This window comes from Rhyacophila brunnea, unplaced genomic scaffold, assembly GCF_057557595.1.
Source record: "Rhyacophila brunnea isolate RB1 unplaced genomic scaffold, BYU_Rbru_1.0 scaffold_6, whole genome shotgun sequence".
Lineage (NCBI taxonomy): Eukaryota > Metazoa > Arthropoda > Insecta > Trichoptera > Rhyacophilidae > Rhyacophila > Rhyacophila brunnea.
The window spans coordinates 16,093,152-16,109,808 of NW_028233276.1; the positions used below are offsets into that span (position 1 = coordinate 16,093,152).

The following is a 16,657-nucleotide window of genomic DNA, read 5'->3' on the forward strand; positions in this document are numbered from 1 at the left end:
TAGCGCGTCACTGAAGAACAAGAATTGTCGTTTTCCTTATCTTTAGGTTATTAAACCCCCCTCATTAAATATATTTCTCTTTATAACAGAGGCCGACCTAGAGACGATACTCCGACGCAGGATTCAAATCCGGGTGACTGCACCAACCAACCAAGAGGAGGTGCTACTACTCTGGCCGGAATCTTTGGACCTACCGCTAAGAAGAGGTGTCGTGATTTTGATGGTATGCTATTCATCTACCCAATGAACAAAATTCTATTAATCTAGATAGCATCACAATAATTTAAACAGTTGACATTTTGGTAGTATTATTAAATTTAACTATTTCTAGATTCTCATGCAAACAGCATTGACACAATCTCAACTTAATCTGAGCTCAGAAAAGCCGTAAAAACTGCTTTATTGATCTCACGCACAAACGCGTTTTATTTCGTAGTCAAAAAGACCATATCGACTCAGTTGTCCCACACTCAAACTGGCGGAGCGGTAAATTTGTTATATAAGAAATCAGTGAATATATTGAGTGTATTATTTTTTTTCGCTGCTTGGATATGTACCTACGTACAATAGTGTAATTCAGCAACACCTCCCAGTTCGACAATCCTTATTATGTCTCCAGTTGAATAAGTGAAGTATTTACGCGTCATGGTCATTGTTTACATAAATTTCTGTGATGATAATTGGGGCTATTCGTTTCAATGTCGGTTACTTCCTTATTCCACCATTTTGAAATTATCGCAAAAAACCGTCAAGCTACAAATAAAATATTTTCTTTTTGCAAACATATTGGTAAATAATTAGAAAAAGCAAATGGCGAAATAAAATTATCAATCATTCTTTTAAATTAATAAGCAACAATGTTGGTTGATAATGAATTATAAAACATGGCGGCTAATGAATATAATCAACTTTGTAATTAACCTCTGCTTAAATACCTACTATACAGTGGCGAAGGGTGGAGGTAGGCTGTTAAGATCCGCCATAAATAGTGCACATTAAACTTTTTCAGACATACATATTTGTTTTCATTGAAATAAGACTACAATTTACAGAAAGTGTTGGTTAGTTTTTAAAATTCAATTAAACCCTGAGAAACCAAGCCATAATACATAATAGTCAAAAAATACATGTCTATCTATAAAATATCTAAAATTATGCAATTAAATCATACATAACTTTGAATATTTTATAGATAGAATAATATTTTTTATTTATTATAGTTTGGTTTAGGCAGGGCTTAATGAAATAAAAAGATGAACCAACAATATGTGTAATATGTATTTTTAATCCAACAAAAACAAATAACTATGAATGAAAAAGTGTGCACAATTTTGTCGTATCGCCCAAATTAGACCAAAACTATTATGGTTTCGTTTAGGCAGGGTTTAATTGATTTTTAAAAACTAACTAACACGATCTGTAAATTGTAGTCTTAGTTCAATAAAAACAAATACATATGACTAACAAAGTTTAGTGTGCACTATTTATAGCGAATCTTAACAGCCTACCTCCACCCTTCGCCACTGCTACTATATAACAAATGGAGTTAGATTTAAAATTTTTCTATGGAAATGTACTTTTTGAACCACAATCAAGAAGAATATAAAATGGAGAAAATCAACTTTGAAAGTCTCAAATAGCCGACCACATAATTATCTATCATAGGAAATAGCTGAACGCAAACAAAATTTTGTGTAATAGGTACATATTTCGTTTTTCGATCGACAGTATAAACAAAAAATGTAATTATCTCTAACACTGGATTGTGGTTATGATGTTTGGAAAACGCTGTAATCATAGGCTTTTTTTTGTGGTTTAGCTAATCATTTCCCAACTTTTGTAATATATTCACTGCTCCTTCGCAATCTTACGAAGATTTTTAAATAATCGGTTGTATTACATAGCCTAGTTACTAATCGATTGTTGTTTGACATTGGCAGAGAAGGGCTACTGCATGCGAGGCGATCTCTGTCAGTTTGACCACGGCTCCGACCCCGTTGTTCTGCATGCGGCTGCCGACGCTGCCCTCTCCAGAGTCCTCTCCATGCCCATCACGGGAATGCCGCCCAGGCCACCTGTTCCAGGTAAGACACACCCACGCCTCGGTCTGCTGTTACAACTTATGTTATATTTATTATGTATGTATTATTTTTAAGTATTATTCGATAGTATGGGTAGAAAAGAGGAAACTATAGGTAGGTGGGCTGATTCAAGGCAACACAACAGGCGTTGTCAGTGATAATGAACACATTACCCTCACCTACCTTATGCACACCTTAATTGTCATGCAGTACCACTAAAAATAGTAGAAAAATGATTTCCCATATGTTCCCTTGAGTTGGAACCTTCATGTATGAACGTAAACCAAAGGAAATTAAAGCAACTCAGGCCAATGATTAGATATATGTTATTTATTATTATGTACAGGTTTATTTGTAGCAAGCTTTTCAGCTGTCACCCATGATGGCCGCGCGGCTTAGGCATTGGCCTTTGGCGTCGTGGGTCCCAGGTTCGAATCCTGGGTCTGGCAAGTACACATTGTTTTTCAATTTGTGTATGAGCCAGAGTATGGACCTGATAAGTTGAGCAAGTGGCTGACATCCATTTCTCGTAAAAAACAAAATCTGTTAATACAAACCTTCACTCTGTGGAGGCCCATATGATCCTATTAGGATCGGACATGGTCTCAGCTGTGCTTCGATAATTATTTTGATTTATATAGAAACACCTTGCAATTGGCATTTTAAGTCTAAAATAAGTTTTATATTGCAAGTGTATACCATGGCGCACCAAATGAGATGATCCTTTCCAGGTTGTGCTGGGAGCTTCCTAGGATTGTGCATTTTTTTTTTACTGACAATGCATTCGGTGCTGCCGATATAGAATATTAACTTTTCTATACCAGTTCAACTTTACTACAAGTGTTGGAATCACAATCAGGTGTTTGATTGGCACCTGTGCATATTAGTCCATTTTTTTACTTATCCTGATTACACAAATATAATATTATATTGTGTCTTGTTGCAGGCTGCATAAGTGAATACAATCCACTTGCGCCGGACATCTGGTCCCGTGGTGTGAACCGTTTCAACGCTCCTCCACCACCCCCTCCGCAGATGCCGCCTCTGCCCCTGACAATGCCCCCCCTGCCCAACATGGGCAACATGCCAGGCATGCCTGGAATGCCTGGCCCACACATGCATCCGCCGCATCACCTGCAGAGGGAACTTATTCCAATACAGACAGTCAGGTGAGAAACAAAATGCATTTGTCTTGTTTACTTATTATAATGGGCAATGATATGGTAATCAATATCGTGTATTTCAAAGTTGAAACCATTAGTTTCAAAACTTAAACCTACTTATTTTTGGGTCGATCTCTGTGGTACATGCCACTATTATAAGTTTGATGATGTTGCAAGCATGTAATTAAAATCAAACTATGTAGTGAACTATTTTATTCATTAAATATGAAATCTCTCTTATTTAGACCTGAAGACATGCGGCCGCTGGATCCGTCTCAGCCCGTCCCAGGAATGATGCCCCCCAACATGAAAGGTGCCCCCCCGCATCAGAGAATGCCCCCTCACCCGCACAACTACAACTCGTTACCTCCCAATATGATTATGCAAGGGGGCAAGAAGAAACAATTCGACTTCAATAGACTGGGTGAGCAGTTATACATCTCCAAATTTATCAACTACATACCTATTTTATATGCAATTTTCAATTGTCTAATTTTGGAATGTGTTATTTCATTGCAGGCCCTAATCGTCACCACATAAGCAAAGCGGCAGCTGCAGGAAACAGCTCCCTGGAGCTGAAGAAGGTGCCCCGAGGTCTCAACGACATCACACATCTCAACAATCACTTCTCCAAGTTCGGCAAGATAGTCAACATTCAGGTTAGTTGAAGAAGGCATACTTAGTACATACTCTTCTATGATATCAGTAATGATTATGATTGATATGTTGATTATACAAGCGTACTTAAAATAAAGTTTATTATAAACTGAGTATGTTTTTATGATTTCTCAATTTATTCTTTGACAGGTTTCATACGAGGGCGACCCCGAGGCTGCCATTATAACCTTCTCCAGTCATACGGAAGCCAATGTTGCTTACAAAAGCACCGAAGCAGTCCTCAACAATAGATTCATCAAAGTCTTGTGGCACAATGCTGAGGTATGTCTAATTGATATTATTTTCCTTTGCGATTCATAAGCACACACCTATTGGTATATATCGTCACTGTTCTGGCAGAAGACACTAATTCGAAAAAATGACATATTGAGTTAGTTATACCAAAATGTTCCTTATTTCAAACTTTACCGTCTGGAAAAACAAAATAATTTTTATAAAATATACATTTGCTTAAAAACAGTTTTGTGCAAACGCACTAAATGAAAAATTACGAAATGTTGCCTGGAAATAACAACTAATTGAGTTAGTGTTTTCTGCCAGAACCATTTTTGCTTTTCACCTTATACTGGTAAGCGACTTAGTGTCTATAGTCTCTAAAACAATATGATCTGAGAGATTGACAGAGCCTAATTAGCAATAATAAATATTGCTTTTAATCATCACAGTCTTTTTATTTATTCATTTATTGTTTTATAAACAAAATCGACAACAAGCCACTGATGTATAAAATACATTAAAAAGATTATTTACATGTACTCCAGGTGCGTTATTAACAACCCGTATACATAATCAGAGAGAGACACTTTCTTCTCTGATTTGTCTACTTGAGATGATAGTATACACGAAAAGTTATGGTACCAGGTCGAGAAGTGGTCGTGACTTCCAATTCTCACCTCCGTAACTTGGTACTTGATGTGAATCCCGTGCGTACATCGGATTCGTCGGAATCATATAAAGTGTGTTTTGCAATTCGTCTATCTGAGACGATAGTATACACGAAAAGATATAGCACCATGCCAAGGAGTCGACGTGGCTCTCACTCCTCACATCCTCGATGGGCACCGCGAGCGCGCCTCTGATTCACCTGCACAATATGATATTCCTACACGGTTTAGTTTGTAATTCGTCTACCTAAGTTGATAGCAAGTAATACACGAAAAGTCACCGTAGCAGCACCGGAAGTAGTCGTGAATCCAACTCCTCACTACTTAACTTGGAACTACAATTACACTGTGTGAGCATCTTAGTTTCGTATGTATGTGAGAGACGCAGTATGAATTTGTATATTATTTAACGCTGGCCATTGTCTTCAAGAATAGGCATGGTGCCAGGCAGTGTATTGATTACTTTTGGTGTTAGCATCATTCTTCTTCTTCATAGTAGGAACCTCGTGGCCGAAGGTCGTGACTCGTTTGGGCTCCACCCTCTGTATTCCCAACTTCGTGTTCGAATTAACTACGAATTCAATATGTGCTTCTACAAACAAAGTTCATGTGACTCTTCTTACATGAAAGACGCAGTTGTTTCATTTGTGGTATATCTACCCGAGGCAATAGGAAACCAGGAAAGTCATGTTTCCAGTCGTAGAAGTGGTCATGCCTTTCACGAATCACCACCTAACTTGACTACATGCACATGGTTAATTTTCTATTAAGCCACTGCTGAAACACTTGTTCGTAATCATTATGAGAGATGCAATTTATTTTATGATTCGTCTGCAAGATCCATATGCAGTAACTCAATTGATATTTTATGGGACAACAAGTGTCTGTAGGTGGATGTATATTTGATGAAATTGTTCGCAAAGTGAAGCTGGGCTGAAGTACTTTTGACCGTCTGAATAATGTCTTCAAAAATGACCCGTGTCTTAAGCGCAAAATTTTAAACCAGTGTGTGCTTCCCGTAATCACAAGTGCGTGTGAAACATGGACCCTAAGTAAAAGAGAGACCCAGAAACTTATAGTAGCACAGCGTGCTATAGAGAGGTGCATGCTGGACATAACGCGAAATAACAAAACAGCAGAATGGTTGTATAAGAAAACAGACAAGGGTTTGCGATGTACCTAATAGTGTTCTCTAAAACCCACAAATGGAAATGGGCTGGATACATAGCTCGAAAAAGGGACATATGTAGTCATCCAGTGGTACCCAAGAGGTACAACACATCCGCAAAATAGACCTAGAGGCCGCTGGATCGATGAAATGGTTAAGTACTGCGGAATTACGTGGCAACGCAACGCACAGGACCGAGAGAAGTGGAATCAGCTTGGAGAGGGCTTCATCAAGCAGTGTATTGATTTAGACTGATGATCATGACTCTAATGATGCTACTTTTCCACCAATGATAGTTATTCTGAAATTCCCTTTATTAATATGTCTTCTACTTGTAATTCACACACATGTACCTACTTATAATCTCTACGCTCTATACGAATATACTATGCAGTATGTATCTATCTCATTTTTTTTTATAAAAATACCTGGATAATTTTACGAACTAAAATTTGTCCCTAAAACTATGACAATGGCTTTAGAATATTCTGCATTTTTCTCCTGGCAGAAAACACTAAATAACACTTAGTGTAATCAGTACGGCTGAAAAAGACAAAATGTGTTCTGGCAAAAAACACTAATTCGTTTTTTTATAAACAAATAAGAAAATAAACATAAAAAAAGAAAATTTTACTTTATTTCTTACTTAAACCTTCTTAATAAATAAACTGTCTTTATTTTAAAGTTATCCTTTTAGGATTACTTAATAAACTCACATGATGGACCATTTCAAACATTTGAAAAACTTAAAAGTCAAATTACTCAAAACTAGTATTCTCCAATTAGTGTGTTCTGCCAGAACAGAGATGATATATCAAAATTAAGTCACCATTTCCGCTTCTGGGCAGACATGTATTTGGACGTATCTTAATAGACTATTATGACAAAATGATTATTAGACATTCATTCGGTTCACATGAATACACAGAATAGCCAACATGATAATAACCGGTTGCACAATTTGGATCAAAGACTTACAGATGAAGAAGCAAGCCCATTACTGCTCCACAGTGGGTGTTTTGTTTTAGGAAAGAACAATATTGTTAAATTTGTAGCCTGTTAACGACTCATAAATGTTTTGAGCTGTTCTATCAGTGCAGCTGGATGTCATACGATAGATTTATAGTTAACAAGATATTTTTATTTTCTTTCAGAGCAAACAAGAGAATGTACCGCCAGGTCAACGGGGTCCGGTGAAAGATCGTCTGACTCCCAACAATATGTCCACAAATAACAATAATAACCCTGGAGTCCCTGGCAGCACCAATCATGTCTCCTATCATAAGGTAAATATTTATAATGTAAAGCAGGTCTAATAATAAATATTAAATTCGTGACACATTTGGTCGCAAGTACATTTTGCACCTACATTTTACTGTGAAGGTTCAAATACATTATGTTCATGTTATGTGCTGTCACAGTAAGCTGCCACTATGGGAAAAAGTGTTTATTGTCGTTTTTCTTGGTATTTAAAATGTTATCAGACTGATGTTCCCGTCCTGTAGCACATTTTGAACCTTTAAACAAACATTGTCAGTTGGCAAAATCTGCCGAAATCACCAGAACAATGAGGTCTACATGCCTACACATTTTCGACTCATGTCAAAATCGTGTTTTCTTTGTTTTAAGTGGTTTTAAATAAATTTGGTAAATTATTATCTATTGTCTATGGTCTGTAACACCCACGCTGGCCGAGTGGCTTAAATGCCGGCCTATAGAGTCGAGGGTCCCAGGTTCGAATCCTGGGTCTGGCAAGTAAACATATTGTTTTTCAATTTGTGTATGAGTCAGAGTATGGACCTAATAGGTTGAGCAAGTGGCTGACATGCATTTCTCGTAAAAACAAAAATCTGTCAATACAAACCTCCACTCTGTGGAGGCCCATATGATCCTATTAGGATCGGACATGGTCGAAAGAATGGTCTGCAGGTTGGGTTCTGTTCAAAATATTATCTATGGATGCTATATCGCAAGTAATTTTAACTTACGCACATGTAGAAATTGTTAAAATTAATTGAAATTTGCATGAATATTGAATAATAATTCAAAACATTAGAGTTGGCACTCTCCATCGATGAATTTATAGAGATAGTGATCATTCAAAATATTCTGCGGAATGACGAAACCATAGACTAAATTTGTTGCTGTACCAGCATGTGACAGTATGTGACGTGATCATAATATTGCAGCATAATGGTTTGTGTTCATTGTCATGTGGGACGAGCATTATACTATTGGTTGCAATATATCTTGAAAGTGTGTGGTTTTTATTATTCATCATTACTGACTCAACAATCCGGCGTGGATCTTGGTCACCTCTAAAAGATATCTTACAAGATTTTTAAAATGAAAAATGGTTGTTAGCCATTCACTTATCCTATAAGGTTTATTCTCTAGATCAAAACACTTAGAAATTTTTTTATTTATTCAAAACAGAATATACATATGGTTTAAGAATGTTAAGATTGTTTATTACCTATATTAAAACATGGTTTTTGAAATATCTACCTCTTAATCTTGATACTCTGGTCCGAACACACATTGAATAACAATGTGACCTTATAAGTCGTAGCAGTAACCGCTCAGCCATTGTGGGCATCATAAATACTTTAGCTCAATATTTGTTATTTTCTTTGCCTACAGGTTTTAATAAACAAAGACAATCTAAAGATAACCAACACCGCACTGGCGGAAGCCAAACAGCAGGCTGCGGCTGTTGCTGCAGCAACCCTCGCCCTCAATAATAATAATAATGGAGACTCCAAGAGCGGTGATGAAACTAGTGTGGCCAAGCCAGTAGTAACTGCAGCCGCTAATCCTCTGCCCAGCGCACCCACTATAGCGCCTCCTGGATGTGTCAACGTCACACTCCTGCGAACCGCTGCCCTTAATAATGTCAAGGAGAACGTGGCCAATAGTCCTGCTAGTGTGGTGAGTCATTTTCTTTTATTTAGTTATTGTGTGGGCTATACTGGGGATTTTTATTGTGATAATGAATATTTGTCGATAGTTACCAAATCATATTCTATATCGTCATCTTGTAAACCTCATAAATCAAAAACAATTTTTACTTATGGCGGACGTAACCGAATTTCTTTTTTTTTTAAACGGTACATGTTCAAACACGCGCGTTAACATCATTTTACTCCCTACTTCAATTATAGTTTGTCAATTTATGGCTACGGCCGTATGTTGTAGCTTAACCACTGGGGGATGACAAAAGAAATGGCGTATTTCAAAAAAACACTACCTTATACTTAGGTCAATAATTATTATAAAGCAATCATTATGCATAGGATGTTTATCACACTTGAATGGTCAAAGACATAGCTTATAATTAGTATCTTTAGAATTATCTTCAAATGTGTTAATCTTGCCCATTTTTTGAATAATAAAATGCCTAATTCTTGTCAAATTTGGGATCACAGAGATTATCAATATAATTTTTTATCGTGAATATTTTACAAAAATTATCTCGTCATAAATTATACTAATGGTTTTATAAATGCGTTTAAAAATTAATAAATGTAAAAAATCTTAACACCACTACACAGTTATGTACCGAAATATGACTATATTCTAAAACATTAGAGCGAGAGGTTTAGAAGAATACTATTTTATGTAATAAAAATACTTTATGCAGTCATCAAATGCTTAAAATAAATATAAAGGATAATAAGGCTTCAAAATTATATAAATAGATTATCTACAACGTTTAAGGTATGTCGAGGATCATGCTTTGAAAATAGAACAAAAGCTCCATTTTGACCTACGCTGAGCATGTCCCCCCTTAACACATGAAGGAATGTGGAATTAATGTCGTCGGTCTTTTTGTGTAGCGGCGAGGAATGCGTTTTCCGTGTCATTCGATATAGTCGACATTAATCGCTCTTAACTCTTTGATTTTTTTTTTATTAAATTTTATTGTCTTAACAAGCCATGCGTTAGTGAAATATACTCATTTTTTTATGGGTGGCCATGTCCGCAACTATGAACTAAAGCCATTTAAATAATGTAATCGCGTCCCAAACAGGAATGATAACAGCCACCTATCACAATGGTATGTTGTAATCCAGTGATCAAGTCAGGCAAATCAATCAGGACTCCTAAACATTTGGAATTTAATTTAAATCAATAAAATACAACTATGAAACTTAATAATTAATATTGGACAACTATTTCACATTCATTGAAGAATACTTAATTCAGGAATACCCGACTCGATTCTTGGGCCTTACTTTAATTATTATTATTGAAAGAAGTTAATCAGTGTTTTACCAAACGCCGTTACGAGAACACTATTTTCGCGTGATTGTCGGTCGGCCTGTCAGATTTATTTTCTTTTTAAAAATCAAGGCCTAAATATGGATGACGATACGTTCATAGATGAAATTTATGAAGACAGATTTAGTGAAGTCAGTGATTCTGATGGTGACAGTGACGTATGGGGGTTTGTCTTCAATCGACCACGTACAATGCAGTAGCTTACGTAATACATATACATATTTTGCTAAGTGTATAAATAATATTGTGTTACGTTTTTTGTGACTTGAGACAAATACTTATGTAAATAATTATCTTTTGGAAAAACTATTGTAATGTAATGCACTACATAATATGCCAACTGCCAGATGATGAGACACTGATTTTGCAATGGAGACATGATAATCGCAAAGAATCCATTACATAACAGGTTTAAACAATTGATGGAGTAGAAAGAGTTGTTTTGGTGAATTCTTGGATACTCCCGATTCAAAATTTATTTAGAATTGTCATATTTATAACCTTATTCACAAGACAAAGCTCTGTTTGATTAGATTGCGGATTTGATGATTTGAGCCAATTTTCTACAAATATTTCCCACTAGAGCAAAAGTTATGATGATTTACAATTATTCTTATCAGTTTCGCACGTACTTTGGGCATATTTATACCGGTGGGAATGCGTTGAGAGACTTGGTTTTAAATAGAATTTCTAAATTTAAAAATATGCTACATAGTTACAATTTCTGATATCTCGTAATTTTCTGGAGTTTTCTTTAATTTTGTGTAGTAATTGAGGCTTTGAAAATATTGGTGGTCAATTATTGAAAGAGTACAAGTAAGATATAATTAAAAAATGGGTGGGAATTAAGCGTTCACAACAAAAGAAATTATATTACACCCAAAACAAAAGTAATGCACTTTTTTTAGCATGGAACATGCTTTTGTCTTGACCAACCGGGTGGATTCCTTATGAAAACATCGCACAGGCACAGTTGTAACGAAAATGAAAATAAAGTCACGAAAGTAGTGCGGAGAGTTCAGTCGGCCGCGAACGGCGATTCGGCAATGACGTATGATCTGCGCACAACCTCAATTCCGTCGACAAAATTGTTTCAAAAAACTACATAATTTATTTCAGCAATCATAAACCCATGTCCATTACTTCAAAATCGAGCAAAAATGAAATATAACCATTTTATGTTCGGTTATTTCTTATAGTTAGCCACCAACATTACTATATGAATTCATAAATTTTAATTTTCAGAAAAGTAAAATTGTTCGAATCCTTAGGGTTCGGTGTTACTTTGATAAATAAATTTTCTTTCGAATTTGGGCAACTAGAGAATCAGTAGGCAAAGCATGTTCATGTTTAATAATTTTAGCCATCAGGGTTTAAGGCTATACCTCAGTTGAGGCTTGGTCTAAAAAGATCGTGGCTAGGCGATGCGTGGATTGCGGGTCGCGGGTGCAAATGACGCATGCCGACCAAAATATAATTTGTCATATAAATCCAACATGCGTCCATTTAATGCTCTGTTTATTGTTCTATTAGTAACAATAATAATATCGAGGGTATACTGACAGAAAGCATTAACTCATTAAAACAAGTTCTGAGATCGCAAAAAGGACTTTAATTTTATTTTCAAAGCATTCTCCCACGTATATTTTTTTATGATTTAAAAACATTTTTTCTACATTATAAAGACTAACCTTTATGGCAAACACAATATACTGTATTTTGTATACGCAGAACGCATTAGGTCATTATCATGCTTTCTATCAGAATAAAAAAATAACAATATGATTTAATAATGTTTCTATTTTCTCACCATTGTATCCTATGCCTTTGTGCGTTTTACCAGGACGTAGAGCGTAAAATTGTATACATTTTGGCATTTAAAACAGAAAAACAGCAAAAACTGAAATAATGCGTTCTGTCAGTATACCCTCGATATAATTCATTGACATGTTTTCTTTTTAAAGTAAATAGGTAACGTTGTTAGTCATCTTTTTATACGATTTAAGAATTAATACCCTCGTCGCCATCACGAATCAAATTGACGTATTGACACCTCGACGTTCGCTCTCAGACTGCCAGCGAGTCCAAAATTTTGTCGCGCCTATAGTTGAAAAGTATTTGCCGTTTCACTAAAGTATCGCCTTAAGTAACCATCATCTGAGGGGCCCAGGGGGGCGAATCCCCCCCGCGAGGCGCAATCCGCCGAGTTATTGTATTATAAGTAAACTTCTCATGTCAGCTGGTCACATTGGTAAAATTATTCTTGCTTATAAAAAAATAATCAGTGTGTGTACTTATGTACGCGGGTTAGAAGTTATACTTCTTTGGCGTAACAAAACTTGTTAAAGTAAAAGTATTGTGATAAACGGATGTAGTTGGAACAAAGTAAGTAACCACTACATACCTTATAAGTCTGCACGTATTTTAAAAAAAATATATCTTTTTTGTTAAGATCCTATCAATTTGAAAGCTTCACTAAAATATTCTTCATGGTCAGCGGACCGTGGGAGAAGGCGGTGAAGACCCACTATAATTTATATAATGACTTAATCTGGGTTTATAAAATTATATCTCAATATATTACATTAATATTATTCTTTTGTAGACTTCATGTTAACGGCTTTGAAACAAACACTGTTTTGCAATACTAACGCATCTTCAGAATGATCTAACAGTAAAGTATCCTCCAGACAGTGGCGAAGGGTGGAGGTAGGCTGTTAAGATTCGCTATAAATAGTGCACACTAAACTTTTTTAGTCATATGTATTTGTTTTTATTGAACTAGGACTACAATTTACAGATGGTGTTAGTTAGTTTTTAAAAATCAATTAAACCCTGCCTAAATGAAACCATAATAGTTTTGGTCTAATTCGGGCAATACGACAAAATTGTGCACACTTTTTCATTCATAGTTATTTGTTTTCGTTGGATTAAAAATACATATTACACATATCGTTGGTTAAGTTTTTTAATTCATTATGACCTGGCTAAACCAAACTATAATAAATAAAAAAATATTATTCTATTTATAAAATATTCAAAGTTAAGTATGATTTAATTGCATATTTTTATATATTTTATGGATAGACATGTATTTTTTGACTATTATCTATTATGGCTTAGTTTCTCAGGGTTTAATTGAATTTTAAAAACTGACCAACGCTATCTGTAAATTGTAGTCTTATTTCAAAGAAAACAAATACAGTATAACCTCGTTTTTACGTGCCCGGAATTCACGTTTTCCCGGCAATTGCGTGTAATTTTTTCAGTCCCAATGTATTTCAGTACATTTAATATCCGAATTTACGTTTTTCTTTCCCGCGATTTACGTCGGAAATATTCAAAATATGCGAGGTACGCGCACTTAACAATGATTGGGTCGTGATATTCGAACGGCGTAAGGTGAGAATTACAAAACAAAAATGCAACAAACTAATACATATACATGATTTTTTTAAGAAAAAATAAAAAAAATTCCAATAAAAATTTAAATTGAATGTTGTTTTTTAATAAAACGTTATTTTTTTAGAAACATAAAATTTAAGTGTTTTTTTTTTCAATACCCCCCTTTTACATTTTCCCTCCAATTAGGTTTTTTTCTTCAGTCCCTTAAAAAACTTAAAATAGGGGTTATACTGTATGTATGTCTGAAAAAGTTTAATGTGCCACTGTTTATGGCGGATCTTAACAGCCTACCTCCACCCTTCGCCACTGCCTCCAGATAACCTTGCCATTGTACACAGTGACAAGGATTTGTGTGTATACGCAACCATATAATTGTATTAGTAAAAGCCAGGCACTTGATTGGTTTACTCATGTTTTAATTCAAAAAAATCTATTCCAAATGGCAAGGTTAGATGGCGGCCACTATCAACATCTATATAACGTAACGCACACATTGAGGATTTTCTAAAAATAGTTATCAATTTTTTTCTTCAAAACTATTTTATTACGTAATAAAGGTTACCCTACAATGCCAGTTCACCCAAAACAGTCGTGTTTTAAGACATGTCACTCTCATTTCTCACACGTTTTATCAGATGAGTTAGTTTTCAATTCCTTCAAAGTCATCAAAGTCTCATCTTACAAAAACTAACAACCCTTATGGGAACCTTTAATTTTACCTCACGGACCCATTTCGAAAACGCTGTTGTAGAACATTCCTCCATGTACAAAAACATCTGTAAGCTGGAATCGATGGTACCTAATTTATACGGTGACCAGACAAAACAGAACAGTGACAAAACACAACATCCAGGGGAAAAATGAAACATTAATTTTTGTGGAATCTATTTATTAATTAAATTTTAAACGAAATACATATACTTATATATAAATTTTTAATATTAAAAAAAAAACAATTTTTACGTAAAATTATAAAATAAAAATTTACGTAAAAAAATAAATAAAAAAAATAAAAAAATAAAAATAAAAAAATAAAAATTAAGATATAATATATACTTAATTTTTTTTTTTACAATACCCTTATTTTGAAAATAATGCATTTTTTTATATATAGATATGCAGCTGCTAGATTTACCTTAGGTTAACACGATGTATTGTAAAACCATTTAACTGATTAAATTAGGGAAAATATAAGATACGGAACGGATTATAAAATGCATTTATTTTATGGCGCTTTCGAAATAATTTGTTTCTGCAAACTATGTATAATTGTATACAATTATCTTGTTTGTCCATATTCAACGGAAACCCTGATAAGGATTAAATTATCCATCCCTTTTTAATTCTGATATCCTAATGTTGCTAATAGATAGATAACAATACATATTCAAATAGCTAAAATTCCGTTTTTTATCTCTGCAAAATTATTAAACTGATTATTTCATTGTACCTAGTCACCCAATCATTTTGATCATATTATATTGATGATGAGATATCCTAAGCTTGCCGGCAACAATATACATAGCCAATATACTGAATTTTTGATTTTTTTTCGAAATTCAAGAAATCTACTGATATTTGTGTTTCTCCATAATTGTAAATTAACGGATGATTCTTTTAATAATAAACTTGTAATGATTTACGCATGACCTTTTTTGATGTTATACACTTCTAAATTGATATAAAAAGCATTGTAACTCTACCCAAGAGCGCCATTTTACCCATTAATATCATCATTGCTTACAATAAATTAATATTATTAGTTATTGTTATTCTTATTAGTTTTAAATCATATCTAATAAACCACATTTTTCAAAATCTACTGATATTTTATGAAATCTACTGAATTTTTTGTCAAAATCTACTGAAATTTTTAATTTTGACTTGTAAACACTGGGTTGATCGCATAGTCAGTGTTGCCATGTCTACTGAAATTTCAGTAGAACTACTGAAATTTTTGTCAGGAAAAGAAGAAATTATGATTATGAGAAGACACTTGTGAGATTATGTCAATATGCACGCTTTCACCAAACACAATCTTTGAATTTCATACATTTTTGTCAATCTACTGATATTTTGAAGAAAAAATCAAAAAATATCTGAACTTTGAAAATTTTGGTTGGCAACACTGGTCGATACCTTTTAAATATTTTTGGGTTATAATGAGCTAATTAAATGTATATAAGTTTCATTGGTTCAAAAAAAAATCATTCAACAGCCTTACAAAAAAAAACAAAAGTGACATCAAATTTTGAAATATTATTCTTTGCGTTGAAATGACGATACGTGCGCGCCCGCAGTGAAATGAAATACACATTTTTAATGTGAATTCGTATAAATGTTATTGTTTATTTGAATAATTATAGTTATCTATAGGTACTTGCTATAAATGTGATTTATTATATAGTGATGTGCATCTTTAAAATCATTATAGGACGTAAATAATCTCAGCTACAAATTCGTAATGGTGCGATGACGGATGATAGTTTTTAAAAGTGATTTTTTTGTGACTGTGTTGAGTTTTATAAAATTGTGCTCACTTCGAATTATAGCCACTCGAATGCATCCGATAAGTAAATATGTGGTGAGTAAATTGGAATAATGTAGTTAAGTATACATAGCGTGATAAATACGTAGTGTCAAAAGACCTCCTTTCCGTCAGAGGTGTAGAAACTTAACTAAAAACAAAGAACTTAATTCATAAAAATATAAATAAACCAGTTCTAATATGTTTATCGGTTTATCTTATTATTATGATTAGTTTGTGAAAATTGATTGTATAGGTATATCGGTTAAAACGCATTTTAAATTTAAAGCGGCCATCTTTGGTTAGTTGGTTCGAGTGTTGCAAACATTGTGAAAAAATAAATTCCCGACATAATCAGTTGTCAATAAAGTGGCGTGTCGCTGGAAAATGTATCGGGAAATGAATAAAAATCACCGACTTCGAGTGGAATTTCGTCAAACGGCTGTCAACTATGGAAAACCCATTTT

General features: G+C 34.3%; 1 protein-coding gene across 2 annotated transcripts in view; it reads left to right on the forward strand.

Annotated features, from left to right (window-relative positions):
- The window catches only part of swm (Zinc finger protein swm), a 50,797-nt gene that overhangs the window by 11,543 nt on the left and 22,597 nt on the right, over positions 1-16,657 (forward strand). For both annotated transcript variants that reach the window (XM_085956408.1, XM_085956409.1), the window contains exons 8-15: positions 90-223; positions 1,941-2,084; positions 3,028-3,250; positions 3,490-3,668; positions 3,764-3,903; positions 4,052-4,183; positions 7,129-7,260; positions 8,618-8,905. In XM_085956408.1, the coding sequence (XP_085812534.1) occupies positions 90-223; positions 1,941-2,084; positions 3,028-3,250; positions 3,490-3,668; positions 3,764-3,903; positions 4,052-4,183; positions 7,129-7,260; positions 8,618-8,905 (1,372 nt within the window). The remainder of the gene's footprint in view (positions 1-89; positions 224-1,940; positions 2,085-3,027; positions 3,251-3,489; positions 3,669-3,763; positions 3,904-4,051; positions 4,184-7,128; positions 7,261-8,617; positions 8,906-16,657) is intronic.